At 42.6% G+C, this 22,873-nt stretch overlaps 1 protein-coding gene and 1 non-coding gene across 2 annotated transcripts; one reads left to right on the top strand and one right to left on the bottom strand.

Moving 5' to 3' along the window:
• Window positions 1-388: 388 nt before the first annotated feature.
• On the bottom strand, window positions 389-14,520 carry LOC136767769 (zinc finger protein 544). The gene is made up of 2 exons (XM_066721762.1): window positions 14,145-14,520; window positions 389-5,991 (listed from the first exon to the last, which is right to left on the bottom strand). Exons 1-2 carry the CDS (start codon window positions 14,431-14,433, stop codon window positions 4,475-4,477), a joined length of 1,806 nt encoding a protein of 601 aa, XP_066577859.1. The 5' UTR covers window positions 14,434-14,520; the 3' UTR covers window positions 389-4,474.
• A 2,760-nt stretch (window positions 14,521-17,280) lies between these two features.
• On the top strand, window positions 17,281-17,422 carry LOC136769098 (U4 spliceosomal RNA). Its single transcript, XR_010822078.1, has one exon. It is a non-coding gene; the product is annotated as a U4 spliceosomal RNA (small nuclear RNA).
• Window positions 17,423-22,873: the final 5,451 nt, after the last annotated feature.

Raw genomic sequence — 22,873 nt, 5'->3', positions numbered from 1 at the left:
CTGACTGGTCTGCGGCTACGCAGCCCCATACGCAACAAACTGCGATGCACTGTGTGTTCTGACACCTTTCTATCAGAACCAGCATTAACTTTTTCAGCAATCTGAGTTACAGTAGCTAGTCTGTTGGATCGGACCACACGGGCCAGCCTTCGCTCCCCACGTGCATCAATGAGCCTTTGGCCCTTGTCAAAGTCACTCAGATCCTCAGATGAGTTGGGGAGAAAACTGGTGCACATTGGCACATATCTAGCATCAGCCTACAGCTGATAGTTAATATGTTGTCTATATTGTATAAAATAGTACAGTAACAGTAGGCTAATTAGCAATGGGCAGGGGCAATTCTAGAATTTTGGAAATAAGGGGGCCATGACTATTACAGAGGGGCCGACCTCTTCTAGGGAGGTGCAGGGGCATGCTCCCCTGGGCAGACGGTTTGTAAAATGGCTTTTAAAAATTCAATCTTTGCTTGCAAACTGAAGAAAATTATAAGCTGGGCAATTCCTAAAAATCAAGCAAGAATGTACCACCATATTTACTACCATTTGCTATTGAGTGATTTTTTTTTTTATTTTTTTTTTTTAATAGACAACAGTGATACCTTATTGCCTTGAACACAATAGACAATATAGAAAACGTCTCCACTCAATGATCTTCTCAATGGAAGTCTTTAGTAAAATACTATTTATTAGGTGAAGTATTTTACATTAAATAAAAACATGTTATATGTTTTTTTTTTTTTTTAATCCAATTCTAAAATCATTTCTAAAACATTGAAATGCTGAAATAAATCATTCAGAACAAGGAAAAGAACTCGACATTGAATAAGTGCACTAAAATAAAACATTCATGCAAAACAAACTGAGGTGAAAAAGAAACCAAGAAAACAATTCAATACAAAACAGACAAAAAACAAAACTATCAATCTATTGCATTTAAAGGAAATGAATGGCCAATGCACCCGAGAAAACAAAACAACCAAAACAATGTAACACAAAAAACTATTAAAATTGAAAGTTCAATACAAAAACAATCATTATATCAATAAGAGAATAAAAGCACTTGGACTCAGGCTCCAGCAGGGGGAGTATCCATCCCCGGAGTTGGTATCCCATCATGGGATTCTAGGACTGGTGGAGGTAGGGAGATGAGTGCGGTGATGGTGGAGTTAACCCATGGGAAGTCCAACAGGACCGCTTCTGCCACACCCTGGGTCCTAGCATAAGCCTCCCCTCTCCTGCCTAGGACGGCGGCTGTTGCCAGATGGTCCCTGGTGGCCCTCAGTTCATCAAGTAGATCAGGAAGCAGCGGGAGTGCCCGTGCAGACCCAGAGACAGGCAGTCCTCCTCCCAGGTGGCCTGTCTAATGCTCTCATTTGGGGAGGGAGCAGATAGACTCCCCTCAGACTCCAGCAGCGCGTTGTGGGCCAGCAGTGGAGCATCATGGGGGGTGGCACCTGTTGAGCTGCTTGTGCTGCCAGCGGGGCCAACAGAGCACAGGTTTGGTCCATCCTGCTGTTCAAAGCATGTCGCAAAGGGTGTCGCAATGCTGCTCTTCTCTGTCATTCACTGTGGAGGAAAAAGCCCTGAGGACAAAAAAAAAAAACACAAGCAAGCAGTCGGAATATATAAGGCACTATATAAACATGACTATTTTTAAAAGTGCTCTATTTAAAATGAAACTGAAAGCGCAGCCAGAGCCCTGGTGCACAGAAGGAACAGAATTGGATTAGCTATCAATAATAACTAATGCAATAAATAAGAGACAGATACACACACTAATAACGGTGCACAGACGAGACACGAGATCTCACATTCTCGGGTCCAGCAAAATGGCAAAAGAGGACGAACCCGCACTGACCGTCACATTTTATAGAACAGGAAGTGGGAAGAGACCTGTTCTGAGTGACGTGCGCAGTGGCCAATGGCAGCTTTGATAGAGTGATATTTTTGACTGGCTTGCGCAGAAACCCCTATCCCTGCCCCATGGGCAGTGCTTACGACTTGAAAGATAATGAAGATTTGAAGTGAAAACCTTTTATTTTCCCAACAATTGTGCATGATTTGTTAGTCAGATTTTCATGTTCCACTCTGTTTGCAGGCAGTATTGAAGACGCTGCTTCAAAAGGTTTGGATATGTTGGTGCTTTATGTAGATTCAATCCAAAGTAGATCTGAATTTGTTAGGGAGTTACATTTCTCAGACGAGTCCGTGGGAATCATGCAGTGTCCACTCGAGAGTGAGGAGGGTGATGAACAGGACTACACAGGTACAACAGTTGTGATTGTCCCAGTAATCAAGTTGACATGCTGCTCAATAGAATTGCTGGCTTGGGAATGTGGCATCCTCTTCACAATTCCTTTCAAATCTCTATACAAAGTTGAATTTGTTATTACATTTATTTTTAAAATGATCTGGGTTTTAATTTGTGTAGTAAGAAGTTACTCTTTTGTATACTCATACAATTTATAATTTCTAGAACAATTACATGTGTTCTTGTTCCATAGGAAGAAAGATGTTCTTCAGTAATGTGAAATGAGCGCTTATTTCTGTCTTATAATTAGCAATCTTGGCTTATAGTTTATATGTATAGTAGTTTTGTCTATTGTCTGACCAACGCACCAGGGTAATTGCTTTAAGAAACACTTAACCCTCAGAAGACTAGCGGGCCGAAAATCGGGGTGTGGCTAGAGGACACGGGGGGCCGATTTGCGGCCCAAAATCACGCCCCCTTTAAGCCATAATTTTTTTTTTATTGGACAAATCTGCATAGCAACAAATTATTTTAACCAATAGCAGAGATGTTCATTGAGGGAATGAGCCATTCACAAGACTTTTAAAACAAACAGAGGTTTTGTATTGGTTAAAAAACAACACCTGTCCCTTAGAGAAGATGGGAAAAGATGGCAACGCCCTGGAAATGCACACGAGATGAGAGCACTTTTAAAGGAGTCAAATGGAGGATGTTTTGAACATTGTACTGCATCTGATACCGGTAAAACTAAATTAAACAAACTTTTCAGTATTGTAAACTTTTCATTTGGCACAGTAATTAGTATTATACACAATTATGACAGCGATTTGGAAGAGGGGGCGGCAGAAGTTTATCACGGGAATACATGCGAGGGGTGACGGTGCAGATTAAGTCGTTTCTAGTTTATTTCCGCTGGTCAACATAAATGTCAGAATCTCCTTTTCAACATAAATAACAGAAAACGGATAAACTGACACAAAAGAAAGCTGGTAAGATTAATAAATACACTGTAGTAATGTATTTTCACACGGCAATCCCCAACCGGCCGATTTCTCCGCAAAGGAGAAAGAAAAGATCTGCCCCGAGCCACACACACGCGTTTACAATCACTGCAAAGTAAGCGATGTACATATACTATTATTATTATTATTATTAATAGTAGTAGTACTGCTATTATTAAATATTACTGGTAGTAATAAAGACAACAACAGCAATAATCTGCACATTTTGAAGATGTTTTTATATTTATTCAACACACAGCACAAGCCGACCGTCCGATTAGTTTCATTTTTGTTGTTTTGCGGTGTAATTCTGACTAGTTTCTGGACAGGTGCGCTCCTTGCAAAACTTATTATATCTCTTGAACAAGTATTTGTAAACATCTACATTTTTTTGCATTTTAAAAATAACATGCTGGCGATGCATATGAATATGATTTTTTAAGTGTTTATAAACCAGGTTATTTCTGAAAACAGGGTTGTTTTGAAAAAAAAAAGGCGTCTGTATATTTTTCGTTTCTTTGCCAATGCACATTTCTGTATTCATTTTAAAAATAAACGAATTATAGAAGAATGAAAAATGTCAGTGTCTTATGTTTCTCTTGATATATAGGTTTCATATGATGCTTATATGTATTTATATAAAATAAAGTAATTTGTTGCGCTCTTAAGCGCTGTGATTTTCTTTTTTTGAGAGCGCTCTAGGCCTGAAGCGTAGAGCACCCCCTGTGGGCCTAGTACTCTGTAGGCTAACTTCACATTTTAACCTTTGAGTTAGAACTAGTTACCTGACAAACAGTATGAAATTCAAACTTAATACCGTGGGCTCAGTACAATATAGGTGCAATTAATGTGAGTTAACTGATGCCCAATTCCATGTTTTTTTAAAGAAAGCCCTCTCCATAACTAACAAAAACATGTATCAAATTTGAATATATTAAAATAATCATGCAGAACACCACTACTTTATAGACAGTGAGACACAGCAGGTGAAAGTTGGCAGCCCTCATTATTAACATTTACCATTTCCTCACTGCCTCTAGAGGAATTCCTCTGACAGTGTCTGTCAGCAGTGTGCCACAGTTAACACTGTCATCGTGACTCCATATTTGCGTTTCCTTTAATAGGTCTACAAAACCACTCTTTTAAAAAAAGAGGTTGATGAATGCTGCAAAATTTCAAATGCTCTGGCAAAAGTACTTTTTGTTTCGGTTTAGTTAGTACTCTTAACATTTATTTTTATCACTATAATGCAGTCTGTCTCCTGTGTGGATTCGCTTGTGATAACGAAGGTGTGCAAAGCTACTGAAGCACTTCCCACACTGGGTGCAGCAATATGGTTTCTCTCCTGTGTGAATTCTTTGGTGGCATTTTAGTTGTGTTGATGTAGTGAAGCTCTTCCCACACTGGGTGCAGCAATAAGGTCTCTCCCCTGTGTGAATTCTTTGGTGACATTTTAGTTGTGTTGATGTAATAAAACTCTTCCTACACTGGGTGCAGCAATATGGTTTCTCTCCTGTGTGAATTCTTTGGTGGCATTTCAGTTGTGTTGACTGAGTGAAGCCCTTCCCACACTGGACGCAGCAATATGGTTTCTCTCCTGTGTGAATTCTTTGGTGTCGTCTTAGTTCTACTGGTGTAGCAAAACTCTTCCCACACTGGATGCAGCTATATGGTTTCTCTCCTGTGTGAATTCGTTTGTGGATATGGAGATGTCCTGACTGATGGAAGCACTTCCCACACTGGGTGCAGCAATAAGGTCTTTCTCCAGTGTGAATTTTTTGGTGGCGTTTTAATTGTGATGACACAGCAAAGCTCTTTTTACACTGGGAGCAGCAATATGATTTCTCTCGTGTGTGAATATTCTGGTGGCGTTTCAGTTGTTTTGAACTAGTGAAACTCTTCCCACACTGGGAGCAGCTGTACGATCTCTCCCCTCTGTGATTTCTTTGACATTTTCTTATGTCTCCTTTCCCAGTGTAGCTCTTCCCACACTTAGGGGAGCGATGGTGATGCAGTTTTCCACACTGTGGTGGGGGGGATGAAAATGTGGGGGGTCTAGGACGCAGCTGTCGGTGCTGTGATGAAAGGCTTTCACACTTCAGTGTTCCATCACTCCCCCCACTGACCCCTGAATTCAGGGCAGCAGACTTTGAGTCTCTCCGTCTGTCCACAGGGGGCTCAGGCTCCAGGTCACAGGTATAGCTTGTAATATTCTCCCATCTGACACAGACCCTTTTCAAAGACACAGAGAGTGGTCTGCTTGGCTCAATTATATAAGCAGACTCCAGTGTATTGTCCTCTGTTTTAATGTGTTCAGACACCACACTGGGTTCACACTGTGATCTGAAACAGTCCAACTCAGCATCAACTGAACTGGCTTCGTATTCAGACCCCACAGACTGGATCCTGGGGAGCTCTGCACTGTTGGTGGAGTCCAGATCAGGGTCGCTCCTTATCACACAGGGAGGCTTGAACTTTGACTCTGCTGTATCTGATCCCAGTGCCCTGTGTCCCTGTGTTGACCCCTCAGTCTGTGGCTCTGCCATGTGGCCAGACTCCAGTCCCCTGAGCTCCTCCTCACTCTGTCTGCTCCTGTGCTGCTCAGTCAGGCCCTGGTTGTCTTCAGTATCTGTGGGCTCTGTGTCCTGCCTCAGACTGGAGCTCCACTCCTGCTCACAGTGCTGCTGCTCAATGGGAGCCTTTTCCCCAGAGTCAGGGAGAGCGCTGGCCTCTACAGCTCCTGGAGGAGAAACAACACAGGAGAACAACACTGAGAACAGGTGAGAAGTTTCCAGACACTAAAACACACTATGTTGGAAAAATATCACAGCATCAAAAAAACAGTCACTACTGTAAAAGTGATACAGGCGTTTTATAGTTCAAATGTGTAGCAACAGGGCAGAAACACAAATACACCTCAACTCTCTTTGACACAATCACATTATATTATAATTTAAACATATCCGTCACAATAAGGATAACAACTTTAAATTGGCAATATCACAATCGCAAAATGTCGAGGAGGGGAAGGGGGGTGGGCATCGTGCAATGTCAAGCATTTCAGCTTTAAAGTTCCTTTAATTAGTTTTTGTGGTTATTTTTTTCCTTCTCTCATGTGTTTGGCCAGGCGACACTCTATGGCCTGTAAAGCACTGCAGGAAACGCTCAAATATATTACCTTTCAATTGAAATCACACGGGCACGTGGGCTAATGTAAATGCTGCCGACTTGAAAGATGGTTAAAGGTTTTGGAGCATCATCCTGTGTCAATCCAATACAAATCTAATCACTGGGCTTCGTAACAGCACAGTGATCAAATATAATAGGGTGATTCTCATGAAATTCTCATTTCAGAGTGATCCTCTTTAAGGTTTTTAAATAATTAAATTGACCAACATTTTATTTGGAGAATGCTTAGTAGAGTCTAAAGTAGGGCTGTGCGATATGACGATATATATCGTATGACGATAGAAAAACGTATATCGTTTCATATTATGCTCTATCGTTTATATCATGGTGTCGCAAATCCCACTCTATTTTTGGTCATTTGTCAACGCTTTGCGTTGTCCCCGGTTCTTCCACACGTGTCGGATGCGGTAAGAAATGTGCATCAGAAACACAGACAGACAGAGGAGAGAGAACTGACACAGAACGGGGTAATTCTGAACAGGAGGACTCTGACCAGCCAAGACAAACGAGGAGCTCGTACCTAAAAGAGGGGCTACATCTGTCGCATGGACGTGGTTAGGGTAGAAAAAGTCTGACACGGACCAGAAAACCCTACTTAGCAAAATATGCTGCAGACCAGTCTCTACAACAGGCTCAAACACCACTAACCTCTTTTACCACCTGCGCAAGAATCATGCTAAACAGTACAGAGAGTCTACACAATACTTTGCAATGTGCTTATATTTTGCAAGTCGCCCTGGATAAGGGCGTCTTCCAAGAAATAAAATATAATGTTATATTTTATATATTTATATTGTGAAACTTAATGTGCTGCTATAATTTAAACTTGAAAGTGTTCCATGTTTACATTTTGTATTTTATATACCAATTGTAGCGACCTCAGGTTTCTAGGTAGTGAAATAAAGGGAAAAATACAAGTAAAACAGGCTTTATTGAACTCACAGGGAGGTACATCTACTTTCCCTCCAAGGCTGTTATTCAATCTCTCCGGTGCTCTCTCGCTCATTACCTACTCCGACTCCCCGAGCGGCGCGTCCCCGCCCTCTCAAATACCCCCCTCAGGTGACTCCCACCCGTCCAATCGCCGCTCTGCGGCAATACCACCCAGAGTCACACAATCACAAATAACTCCCAAACATCCCTCCCTAGCCCAACACAACCCCACCCCACATGCAGTACACACACACACACACACACACACTCACACGCATACCGACAGACAAGGTTCCTGGTTCCTGGTTCCTAATTACTTACTACAGATTTGTAACTGCAAACAATACTTTTTGCCGTATTATTTATAATGTACTTATCAGATGTCCTTAACCAGGGCAAGTTACAGTTGAAACAAAATACACACGTTTCACGATGATTCACCCAGCTCCAATATAGCAGGTTATAATTGAACTAAAGTGTGCATGTCTCAGTCATGGCGTTTATGGACGCATTTATTAAACCAGTCCTTAATGTTTTAGAGGGAAACCCAGATCTGCTATATTTATTTATTCATTAACTTAAATTGTAAATGGAAACGTTAACTAAATCGTATTCACCTTCACACTGACTGTCTCTGCAGATTGTCCTGCACACCATTCACAAAACACAGCCTGAAACACGGCCAGCTGTTCATAAAATATTAAGAATATCAGCTGCTACGATCCGATTATTATCCTTCAGTTTATTTTAACTAGTCAGGCACTGCAACGATCCTGTGAAATCACAGTGTTTAATACACTCGGATATTAACTGTAAGCAGTAAAACATTTAATTGTTTCTGTACGTGGATTTCACTCCATCTTCGTGATCGCACTCGGCACGTGAGATTATATCTTCCGACACAATGCATCTGTTCTCCTCCCTGTGTCTCAAGTCAAGAACACACGTCCAATTCTGAAAGCTAATCATGTCCTCAGTGGGCGGGACGGACGCTTATGGACACGTCCAGCACCAGCAAGTTAACAGTCCACAAAACACGGACGCCAGTGGAAACGGGGCATAAACTAATCCAGTCTTTTTGATAACCTTGATGGTTTTAATATTCAACTTGCTCTTAAACACTTTGTTTATAATGTTGCTGCATTCAATATATTTGATGGGAATGACTACTCTGTAGTTCTGAGGAGAGTCTGTTTACAGTTCACAAGATGTCATTAAAAATATTATTTAAAATAGACTTCCTTTGTGTTGACTAATTTAATTAAGTGATTCTACGTATAAATACTGATGATTACAAGCTTGGGGAAAAAATGTGATTAATTGCGATTAATTAGTTAATTTTTTTAATCGATTCCCAGCCCTGATATATATATATATTAGTGAGGGAGGCGGAGCCAGGCACTATATAAGGAAGCAGTGCAGGCGGTGGCTGTGGGGAAGAAGGTTGTTTGTGTGTGCCTGAACAAAGAACAATGGTCTTTCCCAACACTGCTAGGGGTTAGAGACAGCCCCAGGTTCAAAGCAAGTCGTTAGAAGTGAGGAGGTAGAGTGTGTTCAGCATATTGAACGGTTTAGTAGGTTTGTTTGTGTTTGTTTTATTTACTCTGCAGGGGTTAAAACATCTGTGCCTGTGAGAGATAAACAGGGGCGCCAAGTCCTGCATTCCCCTGCATGGTTGACACTTACCAGCAGGGGCGCCACACCCTGTACTCCCCGGGTTTAATCCATGCTCACGCCTTTGAATTGGGCAGCTGCTGTGATCAGAGTAAAGAAGCATCCTTGCGGCCCAAATACAGGTGGGGGCCAGTCACACTAATATTATATATATGTATTTATATATATATATATATATATATATATATATATATATATATATATATATATATATTATATAAATATATAAATATATATTTTTTTAACATTCACATATCAGGACTATATTTATTTTGTTTGTAACTATAGTTGAAAAGTGTTTTCTATTTACCATTTTATACATAAAGATTTTATATATTGTTACATGCTTAATTGAAAATTTGCAAAGGTTCTAAATAAAAGGAGAAAAATAATCAAATATGAGTATATTTGTCGAGTATATAATTCAAAATGTAATAAGAAATTGGCCTCTCCATGTGGTCATTTTATATATAGTTTATTCATTGAATTTAAAGAAAATGTGCTATATTGTGAGATGTATCGTTACCGGGATATGAAAGGACCTATATCAGGATATGAGATTTTGGTCATATTGCACAGCCCTAGTCTAAAGTCAGTATAAATGTTGATTTCAAAGAGACCATTTACTTATTTGTATACATTTTAGTGCTTTTCTTGTACCAAGTGAATGATATTTCACAAGCACAAGAGTGGGAAATTAGATTTGGTTCATGTTTTTTTAATTGCTATGATAAAAAGTAGCTGTAAGCTAGCTATAGTAATGGACAAAATTGAATTCTTTACTTTATTAAAATATTTTATTTTCAAGATTTTCTCATTACCAAAAACTACCTCAAAAATGCGATCCTCAACATTTGGGATAAGTCATGTTTAATTATTTACCTACAACATCTTAATTCATAGTGTTGGTCTATATTATGGAAAGGAACAGGGGTGCGATCATTCAGTGCTAAAAGTACTCAAAACATATTTGCGCTCCATAACGAAAGACAAAAGACTTAATGGGCTAGCACATTATGGAGAGGTTCTTGATGAATTTAGGTGTCACAAAAGGAGACTTGAATTCACCTAGAAACTCCTACATCACCAGCGGAAACAGCTTATTTCCAATGAAAACACATTTCTAGGAGGGGGAAAAAAATCAAAAATTGTGTATCCTCACCAATTAAAAAACAAATACAATGGTTTATCATTTCAAGGAACAGTATATATTTTCCTATCACCACAATGCTATGCTGTAAATGGCCTAGTAAAGGCATAACTTTTGAAATTTTGGGACCAAAAATTAAGGTGGGACTCAAGCCCCCTGGATCCACCCCTGAGTATCATAAGAATGTAATTGTTCATCTTTTATATTTTCTCACTACCTGTCAACCTCAGCAACAACATAATATATGAATGTAATATTATCCAATAATATTACAGATAAAAAGACAAGTTCAACTTAAAATGACTGAGAAATATGCTTCTTTCATTACTGCAAACTGTGGTTCTCATTACCAAAATCGTAAAATATATACGTAAAATAGCGGTAATGAGAAAATTGTGGTGATGAGGCCTAGTGAAAAATGCTAACAACAGGGGCAACCTTTTTGACTTTTTGAGCATTTTAAAGTCTGTCATACTGATCAAAAATGTATAATAAAAATAATGATTATACCAATCCATCATCAATAGCGGTAATGAGAATCTATAGTGTCGGGAACAAGGGGCTTAGATACAAGTACAACATTTTTAGTGACTAAAAGTGAGGAGACTAGCATAGTGTGTGTCCATCTTTGGTCTTCTCCTCTTGTTGGTGCATCATGGGAGAATAAAACTTTATTGACTATTTTGTTATGATTTTGATGGGACTATTAACAAATATTGTGGTAATGAGAAATGGGTTGATGGACACCATGTTTTTTCATTATGTTATCCATGTGATGTCTAGATATTTAAATAAATATTTTTTATAGACTATTGGACATTTGACAACATACACTTTTATTTATTTTTAATTTCAGTTTATTTTACTTGTAATACATTAGTTGACCATCTTTTTGAATTGGGGACAGATTGCGGTAATGAGAAATTAACTGGAAAATGCATACAAAAATCTTAAATTACCCATTTAACACTAGAAGCACTGAGCCGGTCAATTTGAGCAATTTGGTTATTAAAATTTGAATTACACTGTGTTCCTAAATACACTGCACATACCCGTTCGTGACTTTTACGAACTATGTGTTTTAAACATGCCTACAGCATTTTAGCTGCATAAACGCAAAAAGAAATAAGTTATAAACACATTTTCCTAGGATAGCCAAAATCGGGCTGTTTTGACTGGTCATTTACATACATAATAAATCAAATATAACATAATCCTGCCTATCCTTTACAATACAGTCAATCTGGCACTCAAGTGGTGATGTCTACCCGTCTACAGTCTTTCATGTGCTTGAAAAAAACACACATTGTACAGCATTACAGGTGTTTTCTTACAGATTTATTCAGATTGAGTGGATACAGTGATTACCCGCAAATAAACATGGATTGGAAATGGAGATTGAAGAGAGCTCATTGTGGAAATGCTGTGTATATGATCATGACTGATTCAGGGGCATCAGTGATACTGGGAATAACAGTGATGATTCATGGCTTTGTACCAGTGTTGTGAAAAAACTGCGAGTGAACGCCAGGTCCAAATGACACAGAGTGCTTTTACTCTACTGCAAAATACTGATTCATAGACATTATCAGTGGAGGAGCATTTATTACGATGCTATATATTCGTGGAGTAAAAGTGTTCACCTGGAGAGGCTGTCAAAATGCAGTGAGAGGTACGAGCTCATGCAGGGAAAGTGCAGAAACGTGTCCTGTGTGACTGTATGAGCTGTCAGGTATGCAGGATAAATATATAGTAAATAGTTTCTTGAAATACAAAGCTACAGTGAATACAAGCAATGTATGTTGAAAACAAAGTTTACACAGTGTTGAAAATGTTTACTTTAGTGTACAATTATGTTTTGATAAATGCAACTTATTTTTGAACTAGAAAATACTGCTTTTTAGCATTATTCCAATATTTATGTTTACACTTGTTTATATATATAACTGTATATAGTTGCTTATGTTTTGACTGCAGTCTGCACGGTTAGAAAAAAAAGTGCTTTGTTATTTATAGCAATAATATTAATGTTTTATGATCATATATCAATTTAAATAATCAATCTGTGCTATGAAAATGTTGGATTTGATGTTCATGAATAAAACTTAAGAGTTTTATGCAATGGTTTGCCTTTGAATATCATATCACAGCTGTTAATGAGCTATCGATTATAATGACTGGCTTTGTGTTTGAAGGTAGTTCAATGTCGGCAATTCTATTGTTAAAAGTTGTAATATCTTTGTGTGCAAGACATAATACATCTATTGGAATAAGGTTTTACCATTTAGTATTATGTTTTTTATATTCAAATTATCACGCACATGGCTCAGGGTTGGTATCATGAGAATCACCTATTTACGTTCCTTCCCTGTTTAAAAACTAGAAGGTTTCTCTTCCCCTACTTTAAGGCAATTGCTGGATTTTGCAAGATCAAAACAATAAGTAATTAATCAACAGCCAATTGTTTTACACTCAGAAATATTTATATTAGCATAGAAAAACACTGGGTGGGTATTTTTAAATAAATGTAGACAATGATGTGGCTCTGATACCTCTGTCTGTCCATACGCTCAGATTTTTATTTTCTTGTGTCATACAACACTCAGAGGAAAGTTCAGAGTCGAGGCATTGCATGTAGTAGGGATGGGAATGAGTAATCGAAGGGACATTAGTATTCGAATACTTTGGATAGTATAAACACACACATACACACACACATAGTGGAGGAACATAAGGAATGCAGATGCCTCCCAACAGGTGTACTGCATGATGCAATTAAGCAATTAACATCCTATCATGCTCTGTGGCATGTATAAAATGCTAAGCAGGCCCATACATACAAACATATATACATAAATGTGCTGCAGAAATTCACAAAATCTATAACATTAGAGGCATGAGGACTGCCTGAAAGAATTCCTTAGTGATGGCTAAGCTATCAATTCATTAAATCTAAAACGAGAACCCACAACGATGTTTCATTACAAGATATTTTCTGCAGATGTAAGAATCCTTTCAGAATTTTGTTAAAGGGGTTCTAGACAGCTGTGAGTTTTATAGTTTCATTTTTGCAACAGCATCCTTCCAGTGAATTCAAGGATCGAGCTGATCTTGCACTTTTTAATTTCAATTTTAACATGGATCTGACTGGTTCGGATTTGTCTGACGACTGCAAAGGCAAATAAAAGAAAAGGGTGAACCAATCACAGACTTTATATTTCACACTAAAACACTCTGCATTAGATCAAACAAATGACTTGTTAATATACTACTCGTATAACTCGTGTTTTTAACCATCATGGCAAAACCCTATCTTCAAATATACTAAAATGTACCTCAGCTGAATCTAGAGCCAGAAGAGACCAGCTGAATTGATTAACCCATTGAATACATTAATGTTTATTAATAGGGATAATCCTGAATGAATTGAAAATAATCATGAACGAGAAAGTTAGAGGTTTAAATCAAAGACTCAGGCTCTCCCAATTCTGGGTGGGTTTGAAGAGACTCCAGGGGACAAGGCCAACTTCTTTTGAGTTTTATTTGAAAATAATTAAATTGAACGTAGCATTTCTCTCTCTCAGATTTATGGTTTTTCCCCCGCTGCTACTAGGACACTTACTTGTCAATGTATCCTTTCTCTATCTCCCATCTCTGGCTTGCACATGGTGCAATGGCTTTATCTAGCACATGTGCTTTATCCCACAGCAGCTCGTTTCTGATTGTAAATGTGTGTTTCATGGAGAAACACCCCCCTCCCCCATTGCTAACCTGCCTTGTTATTGTAATTGCGAGTGCACAGCGTGTCTGGGATATGAGTTTCGTTTCTGTCACACTGGAAAGACTGGCGAACTAACCTTACAACATACATTCACCCTGGAGAAGGGCGTCTGCTAATACATAACAATCATCCTAATATCATACGTGAAGAAATACATGTCTGTTACCAGCCTCTCTCCCTCCCTGTCCGCAACTGCGCTCTAGTCTCCCGGCTCCTCGGCGTTTCTCAGGCGGCCCGTCCGCTCCAGAGCTCCGGCTCCACTCGCACCGCCTCGCCGCCCTGAGCGCCTGCAGCCTCCGCCTCAGCGCCTCGTTTTCTCTCTGTCTGCGGGTTATTTCCACCCGGGACTCCGACACCGTCTCTTCCACCGCCTTCCAGATCTCACACAGGGCGGCTCTCATCAGCTCGGCCAGCGCCGAGGACAGGCGCTGCGTGAAGCGCTCGGAGAGAGACATCACTGCCCGCGCAGCTCAGCACACCTGGACAAATTGAACGGCAAACAGGTCTCTCCGCGTATTCCGCGCACAATGCGTCTCCAACCGCAGCGTCCGGTGGCTGAACCCGGGACAGCGCTTGTCTTGAATCAACCAATCAAGGAGAAGCTGTTTTGCATAGAGGACTTTCTCTGGAACAGCGATTGAGGATCTTAGGAATCGCTGCAGATTGGGATGTGGGAGGAGTCACTGTCAATCTTTCTGATACAGCCAATCACGCTGCAGCAGTGCTCGTCAATCATTATCATGCGACCAATCACCTGCAGAAGGTACTTGTCAGTCACTTGGTATGCGTTATGCGACGCCCCCCCCCCTCACTCTTTTTCCTGATCCCATTTTTTACAATGACATAATTTAGTGGTTTACACATTTTTGCCCCAGGCTTAGTCATAGTCAGCAGCACCCCATCATGTCGTCTGAAGTCTTGTCAGTCAACAAAGGTCCTGACAGATATTTATTACACACTTTGCAGGTTCAAATGTTTAAATTGTTTCTATTATGTTTTTGTTTGTTTATTGATTTATCTGGTGCATGTCCCGTTTATTTCAATGCATTTGATTGTTTGTTGGTTTGGCAGTTTGCCCTTTAATCAGAAGTTTATTATTTTGATTGATTTATTCCACATGTATATTTTGAGTTTGATTTGGTATTTTGGTTTTGTTTAAAGCACGTTAAGATTTTAAAAACTTTTAAGTGATTTCAGAGTTGGATTTGTTTTAAATAAAAACTATTAAAATTTTGACTATTTTTATTTTTGTTATTGTAAAATACTTTACCTAATAAATAGTATTTGCAGGTTTAAATAAGTCTATCTAGACCAGGGGTTCTCAAACGTTATCAAAATGAGCCTCCCTGAGCAATGACAAATGACTGCGCCTCATCATAGTATACTAGAACAATACAACAATATGTTGCAAAATCATGAATACAAATGTAAGATAATAAGATTAAGATAAGATTAATGAGCACAGAGCTCCCTCACTAAAGCTGCAGAAAAGTGACTGCAATGTGAGTGGGAGAGGGAGAGAAAACAAGTCAGAGAAGAAGATTGTGTATGGTAATCAACTTTGTTATTGAAATTGATTACGGATTTTGGATTTGGACTGGATTCTGAGTGTTTGTTCTGCATCTTCATTAGTTCTATGTTTAGAGAGGGACTTGCATGTTTAGCTAGACTCCAAGAATAGTTAGGCCTTGGTTTGGATTTGATCACACAAACAGTTGTCTATAATAAATCAATCGTTGGTTTCCTAAACAAGTCCAAGACGCTGTGTACATCCCCACAAGTTACATACAATCAGTGATTCAGAGCGTCTGCACCGGAGACTTCACCTTCAGACTCAACTAATGCCTCGACTCCACCGGCGTAAGCGCCGCGTCGCGCCGGAGTCCCAGAGCCGTCCTGAGGAGCAGCAGCGACTGTGGGTTTGATTTGTGTTCGTGTTACAAACACACAGAAACACTGCGACTCACCTGACGAGAGAGGACTGTGTGTCTGTTTTATTATTCGTGCTTTACAGGACTGGAAACAGCGAATAAATACACGTTTCTGTTAGAGATATTAGAAGAGCTGGACGTGTAGACAACATTATATTCACACAAGCATGTTCCCATAAGAATACGTTTCCATGCGCGACAATAATACTAAATAACGAATATGTATTGATATTATTATCGTCATCATTTGTGCTGGTATATATGTATTTTAAACGGCACAGCGACTCCCTTCACTTATTACTCTTACTACAGATTTGTAACTAAAAACGATACTATTTGCGTATTATTTATAATGTACTTATCAGATCCTTAACCAGGGCCAGTTACAGTTGAAACAAAATACACACGTTTCACATTAATCATCCAGATACAATATAGCAGCTTTAATTGAACTAAAGTGCGCGTCTCAGTCATGGCGTTTATGGACGCATTTATGAATCCAGTCCTTATGTTTTAGAGGAAACCCAGATCTGCTGTATTAATTTATTCATTAATTTATCTTGTAAATGGACACGTTAATGAATCGTGTTCCTTCATACTAATTGTCAGCGGATTGTCCTGCACACATTCACACACACAGCCTGAACACCGGCCAGCTGTCAATCAATATTAATACCATTATTATCCTTAAGTTTATTGGAACTAGTCAGCGCTGCGCCTGTCTGTGAATCACAGTGTTTAATGCACTCGGATATGAACTGTATCAGACATTGTTTCTGTACGTGGATTTAACTCCATGCTGCTAATAAACTTGTAATTTATTCATGATCGCACAGGCACTTGAGATTATATCTTCCGATACAATGTATCTGATCTCTTCCCTGTGTCTCAAGTCCAGCGCACATCTCTCTTCTGAAAGTGAATCATGTACTCAGTGGGGACACCAGTGGAAACACCCGTTTAAGCGTCCGGGCCGGAGCGTCCGCCAGTGGAAACGGGGCATAAATGTGTGTCATAGGCATTAGGCAACATTCAACGCGTTGAACTTAATGGGAAAAGATTCACATCAGAAGTGCCGGTGCTTCCCACAAGCATTACTTACAAGCACAAGAATCTACCCTCCTTCCATCCTCTACATTTGCATAATATTATATCCCATGATGTCCCGGTTATCTTTAAAAGATGTATGTAATGCCCTTGACTGAACTGTTTTCTCATACATCCCAATTACGTTGTTTATGCTTATATAATGACCCTTTATATACTTCAATATCATTGTATTTAAAATATAATGTATATTTAAGAGACATCACCACGACACGCTTGCTTCGTGTTGTAAGACGGTTGGTTTTGCGTCCCTGACAGTGCTTTATCTTTGCGCAGTGGCAGTATCGTAGCTGATGAGGTTGATCCGAGGCGCGATTATTGCTAGTTGAAAACTTTACCCAATACCCCGCTTGCACTGGCTTGAAATATAGCTGGTGCCGGCAATTTTTGACAGTCTCCTGGGAGACTGGTTTTCTTGTGGAAAAACAGAAGATTCACGACTGGCTACAACGTGTAGGTCAAGGTATCCGAGGAGCGTAGCTAATGCGTTCCTCAATTTAAACGCTGTACGCTGGACTCCCTGTATCATCTTTCAAATGATAGAAACGCAAAGATTCCCATCAGGCTCAATCAAGATCTTTATAAAGGATCGCTGAAAACTAGTGATGGGGGAAAGTAAGCTTTCCGAAGCATTGAACCATTTCAAGCTATTGTACCGAAAAAAGCTTCCCTGCTTCGATTTGTTTCTGAATAAGGTTTACTGAAGAAGATGTCATATGCCGCGGTCCTTTCCAGGTGCCACAGTTAGTTGGAATGACGTTGCCTAGACATCAGATTGTGCTCATACAATGCTTGTCTATGAAAGTTGGAATGACCTCAGAATAATGTCAATGCAACGAGGAGGAGGAGGATCCAGAGATCACCACCACTGAACTCTCCCAGGTGATAAAGAGTCTTAACTCTGGAAGGACACCGGGTCCCAACGGGATCCCTGCTGAGCTCTATAAGATCTTTTGGGAGGTGCTTAAAGAAGATCTGGCCCAGGTCTTGGGGTCGATGTACAGAGAGGGCAGATTGGCCCCTTCTATGAGGTAGAGTATCCTCTCCCTTCTTCATAAGAATACTGTTTATTTGGTTTAGTATTTTTCATTTTTCGTAAATAAAAACAATTCAGTTTTTAATGCTCATGATTAAAATCATTAAAATATCAATCCTTAAAGTCACTTAAACATTTTTAAAATCTTTGTGATTTTAACTGGGAACAAAACAATTAACTTAAAAATAAACGTGCCCAAAACAACAAAACAAATGTGATAAAAGCAAAAACTGCTCACCAACAAAAGAGTCAAATACATTGAAAATAACTGAAAATGCATTGAACAAAATAAAGAAACAATTAAAAAAGTAAAAATAAAAAACAAACAAAAAAGGTCCAATGCATTTTAAATTAAACCCAAAAAGGTCAATGTATTTGACAAAAGAATGTAACAAAACTTAAACCAAAAAACCCTAAACAATGTGATTTAAAAGCAACTAAATCTTTAAAAACAATTAAGATTCGTTTTTAAAATCTTTTTTTAAAAACAATCATCCATAAAATCTTTAAAAGATCTTGGACTCGGGCTCCAGCAGGGGGGACTGACCGTCCCCGGAGGTGGGTCCCATCATGGGATCCTGAGCTCCCCCAGATCTTGTATACGCCAGTTCTTATAGGCTTCCTCCTTGCCCCTCTGATAGACCTCCAGATTGACATAGTCTCTTACAAACACCATGCCCCTCCGCGCGATGACGATCGGGTCCAGCTCCTGCTTATTGAACAAACAGATGTTCCGTCCCTCCCACAGTGCCTGCTTCACTGCGCAGACGACACGCCACCAGCACCTCAGGGTAGATGAAGAGATTCCCTTGGCCGGACCATACAAGATCTGCTGGGCGGTCGCCCGCGCAGGAACGGCGAACCTGTGGAGGAACGGAGAAAACAGGAGCCAGACCCTGTGGGCGGAGGGGTACTCACTAAAGATGTGAGCCTCCGTCTCCTTCCCCAGGCAACCCTTATAGGGGCAGGTGTCATAAGGAGCTATGCCCCTTCTGTGCATGAACACTCGGGTGGGGAGACACCGACTCACAGCCATCCAGGAGACATCTTTCTGCGTGTTCGTGAGGCAAACGTGCGTAGCGTTAGCCCAGATAAACCGGCAGGTTTCGGGAGGGAAATCTTCTATCCGGCTGGTCTCCTGGGCAGATCTCATCTGACTACAGATGGTCTTATAATCCCAGGAGGCCAGCACGACTTTATGGAGGCCTACTTCGAGCGCAAAGGCTCGGAGCGCCCTGTAGAACGGCGGGGGATCCCACGAGTGCGGCCTGGTGTTATCCATGGCGCAGAGGCCGAATGGTCTCAGGCTGCTGGCAAAATAAAAGCGGTTCATAAAACTCACTTTCTTGCCAGCAGCCTGGATGTTCTTGACCACATAGGCCAGCCCCTGCGCCTTTATCAGCCGCACAACGTCCGGGACCCCCCTGCCTCCATCCAGGGTACCCTTCACCATCTGCACTCTTTTCAGCCTCTCCATTTTGCTCCCCCAGACACACCGAAATATAATTCGGGTCACTAATTTTGAGATGACCTTGTCTGGGGGGAAGATCATTCCTACGTAGAGGAGTATCGGGAAGAGGATGGCCTTTACGACCAGCACCTTACCAGCCATCGTCAAGGTCCTTGTGCTCCAGCCGTGGATCTTCCTTTGGACCTTCGCTATGGCCTCCTCCCAGCTCCGGGTGCCCGTGTTGGTCCCGTCGATCGTGATCCCCAGAACCTTGATAGACGGCTTCACAGGGAACACGGTCGGCGGGCCCCGGCCGACAGGCCATGCCCTGGAGAGGTAGACCTCGCTCTTGGCCTTATTCACAGCGGCCCCCGTCGCCCTGCAGAAGCCGTCCAGCAGTTCCTCGACCCTGGCCACGGACGGAGCGTCCGTGCAGACCACGGCCACGTCGTCCATATAGGCCAGGGCCTTCAGTTGCTCTCCGCCGGAACCCGGGAGATGGAAACCTGTCACCCGGACGTCCCGGCGGATCGCCTGCATGAACGGCTCCAAGCAGAGGACGTACAGCAGGGCCGACAGGGGACAACCCTGCCGGACCCCCGACCTGACCGGAAATGGTTCGGTCAGGTGGCGGTTCACAAGGACCCTGCTGCTTAGGCCGCTGTAGATGATCTTGACCCACTTCCTCAGGCCAAGAGCGAGACCCATCCTCTCCATGACGAGCTGCAGGTATTCGTGGCCCACTCTGTCGAAGGCTTTCTCCTGGTCCAAGCTGATTAGGACCAGGGGAAGCCCTCTCTCGTTCGAGTAGGCCACGACATCCCTGAGCAGCATGGCGTTGTCGGCCGCCGATCTCCCCCGGGCACCACAGACCTGGTCGGGACCCACGACTTGAGGGAGTGGCCGCTGCAGCCGGAGCGTCAGTGCTTTGGCCAGTATCTTGTAGTCGGTGCACAGGAGGCTGACTGGCCGCCAGTTCCTCAGATCTTTCGTGTCTCCCTTCTTGTGAAGAAGGGAGAGGATACTCTTCTTCATCGAAGGGGCCAATCTGCCCTATCTGTACATCGACCCCAAGACCTGGCCCAGATCTTCCTTAAGCACCTCCCAAAAGATCTTATAGAACTCAGCAGGGATCCCGTCGGGACCCGGTGTCCTTCCAGAGTTAAGACTCTTTATCACCTGGGAGAGTTCAGTGGTGGTGATCTCTGGATCCTCCTCCTCCTCCTCGTCCCCCTCATTGCGGGACTCCAACAGGGACAGAAAGTGATGGATCAGATTTTGATCCACCACCTTCTGGTCGTACAACTCCCTGTAGAAGTCCCGCACCACTGTCTCAACAGCCTCTCTGCCCTCCACCTCTTGCCCCGAGGAGTCGATCATGGAGGACATTGCAGGCCGCCTCTCCTTCGTTTTCTTGAAGAAGAAGCGGCTGCATTTCTCATCGTCCTCCATGATGCGGACCCTGGAAAGGACCTTGATCTTCTCTTGCTCCTCCCGATAGAGGGCGGAGAGACTCAGTTTGACCCGGGCCACCTCCTCAGTTAGGTCGAAGCCTCTGAGCTGTAAAAGACTCAGGCGCTGGAGGCGGGCGTTTAGATGGGAATATCTCGCCCGCCTCTCACGAGCTTTCCGTTTCCCCAGCTGAATGAAGTAGCCCTTGGTTCTTTTCTTCACCATCTCCCACCACTCTATGGGCGAATCAAAAAGGTCCTTCAGGGTCCTCCACGCCTCGAGGCGTCTGCTAAAGGTCTTAATAACTCGAGGTTCATCGAGCAGGGAGGTGTTGAGCTTCCAGACCCCAGGCCCCGACTCCCGTGTGCTCGGAATGAGCACCTCTGTCGTCAGGAGCCTGTGGTCTGAAAAGAAGACCGCCTCCAAAGACATGGCGGTCCTCTCCAGTGGCTTACTGAGGAGGACGAGATCTATCCTGGAGAAGGAGGAGCCAGAAGAACTCACCCAGGTGAACAAGGGGACCAGGTCCCGACCTGCGTCGCAGAGTTCAAAGTCCTCCACGAACGCAGCGAGGTCCCTGCTGGATCTATCGTTGCGGGGCTTACTCCGGTCTACATCCCTCAGAGCACAGTTGAAATCACCTGAAATGATAGCTGGCAAGGTGCCGATCAGGAGCGGGCGTAGCTGAGGGAGAAAGAGGACTCTCTCTCTCTGGCTGGTGGGGGCATAGACATTGACCAGCCTCAATACAGCCCCCTTGTATTTAAAATCGAGGCTGGCCAGTCTGCCCGCCTCTATAACCTTAAATGTTTTTACTGCTAAGAAGGGGTTTTTCAGGAGTACGGCAATCCCGTCCGCTCGGGACACATTGGACCCCGACCAGAAGGATTCCCCTAGGGTCCAAGTGTCCCGGAGATCTTTATATTCTTTTTGGAACGGGATGCCGCACTCCTGTAAACAAATAATGTCTGCCTTCATTCCAGCCAGAGAGTTTAAAACATCGGTCCTCTTTTTCACCTCAGCAATGCTCCTCACATTTATTGAAATGATAGTTAATGCCATAATGGCTGTGAGGGCAATTACCCGCTCCGTAACAATCATGTAAAGAAACCTTTCTCTTCCCCACTCCTCTCTTCTCCCTCACCTAGCTTAGCGCTAGCACCCATCATTTCAATCATTTGCCTCACCGCTTGATCCTCTAGGAAGACTATGGGGGGGGGCTCGGCTCCCGCCACCCGGTAAGGCTGGCAAAACTCCACTGGGCTCAGGGCCCGTGGTGCTGGAGGTTCTCCCTGGTTCCTTTGAGGCCGAGGCCCGACGAACAGATGGCAGGGCAGAGGCTTTATGTACAACTGGGGAGAAAACTGTGTAGACCCCGCTAGTTGTTCTTTTAACTAATGGTGGGGGAGGGGGTGGTCTCTCCCTTCTCGGCTGTCTGCCGCCGCAGGCCTCCTCCCCCAGTGCCAGTGACCTTACCATCACGTCCCTGATGTCTTTCTGGGAAAGGACATGGGCGCCGACTCTCATCTCCTGAGGACCTGTGGCTCTCCCACTACTGCCGGGAGGGCATACCTGACCCCTCCCCTGGGAGAGTCTCAGTTGTGGGGCAGGAGGAATGTTATTTCTAGGGGGCCTCTCATCTACCAGGCTGCCCACTCGGGGCAGTGGAGAAGGCCCACTACTCTCCTCTCCGGAGTCAGAGTGGGGCGTATAGAAATTAGAGGGAGGGGACTCTGGAGCGGGGGAGGAGCCGGCAGGGGGGGGAGAATCTGCAGAATGGACCCTTTTTTTCATCATACCCCCCCTACCCATGCTCCTCTTCTCTGCCCTCCTTCTCTTCCCCGCTACCACTGTCCACTCTCCCTCTGCCTCCACTTCTGACCCAGAGTCAGAGAGGGAGCCTATGAGGCTCCTGAGGA

Source organism: Amia ocellicauda, chromosome 14 (genome assembly GCF_036373705.1).
Source record: "Amia ocellicauda isolate fAmiCal2 chromosome 14, fAmiCal2.hap1, whole genome shotgun sequence".
NCBI lineage: Eukaryota > Metazoa > Chordata > Actinopteri > Amiiformes > Amiidae > Amia > Amia ocellicauda.
Note: the sequence above shows the minus strand (reverse complement) of the source record. Positions and strands in the feature narration are given on the sequence as shown.

What these genes read in the sequence shown, in the direction of transcription:
- LOC136767769 (XM_066721762.1), bottom strand. Translation starts at nt 14,433, where the DNA reads ATGTCTCTCTCCGAGCGCTTCACGCAGCGCCTGTCCTCGGCGCTGGCC. An exon ending in ACAGGGAGGGAGAGAGGCTG is followed by an intron (nt 5,992 to 14,144) that starts GTAACAGACATG and finishes TTTCTCCTCCAG; the next exon opens with GAGCTGTAGAGGCCAGCGCT.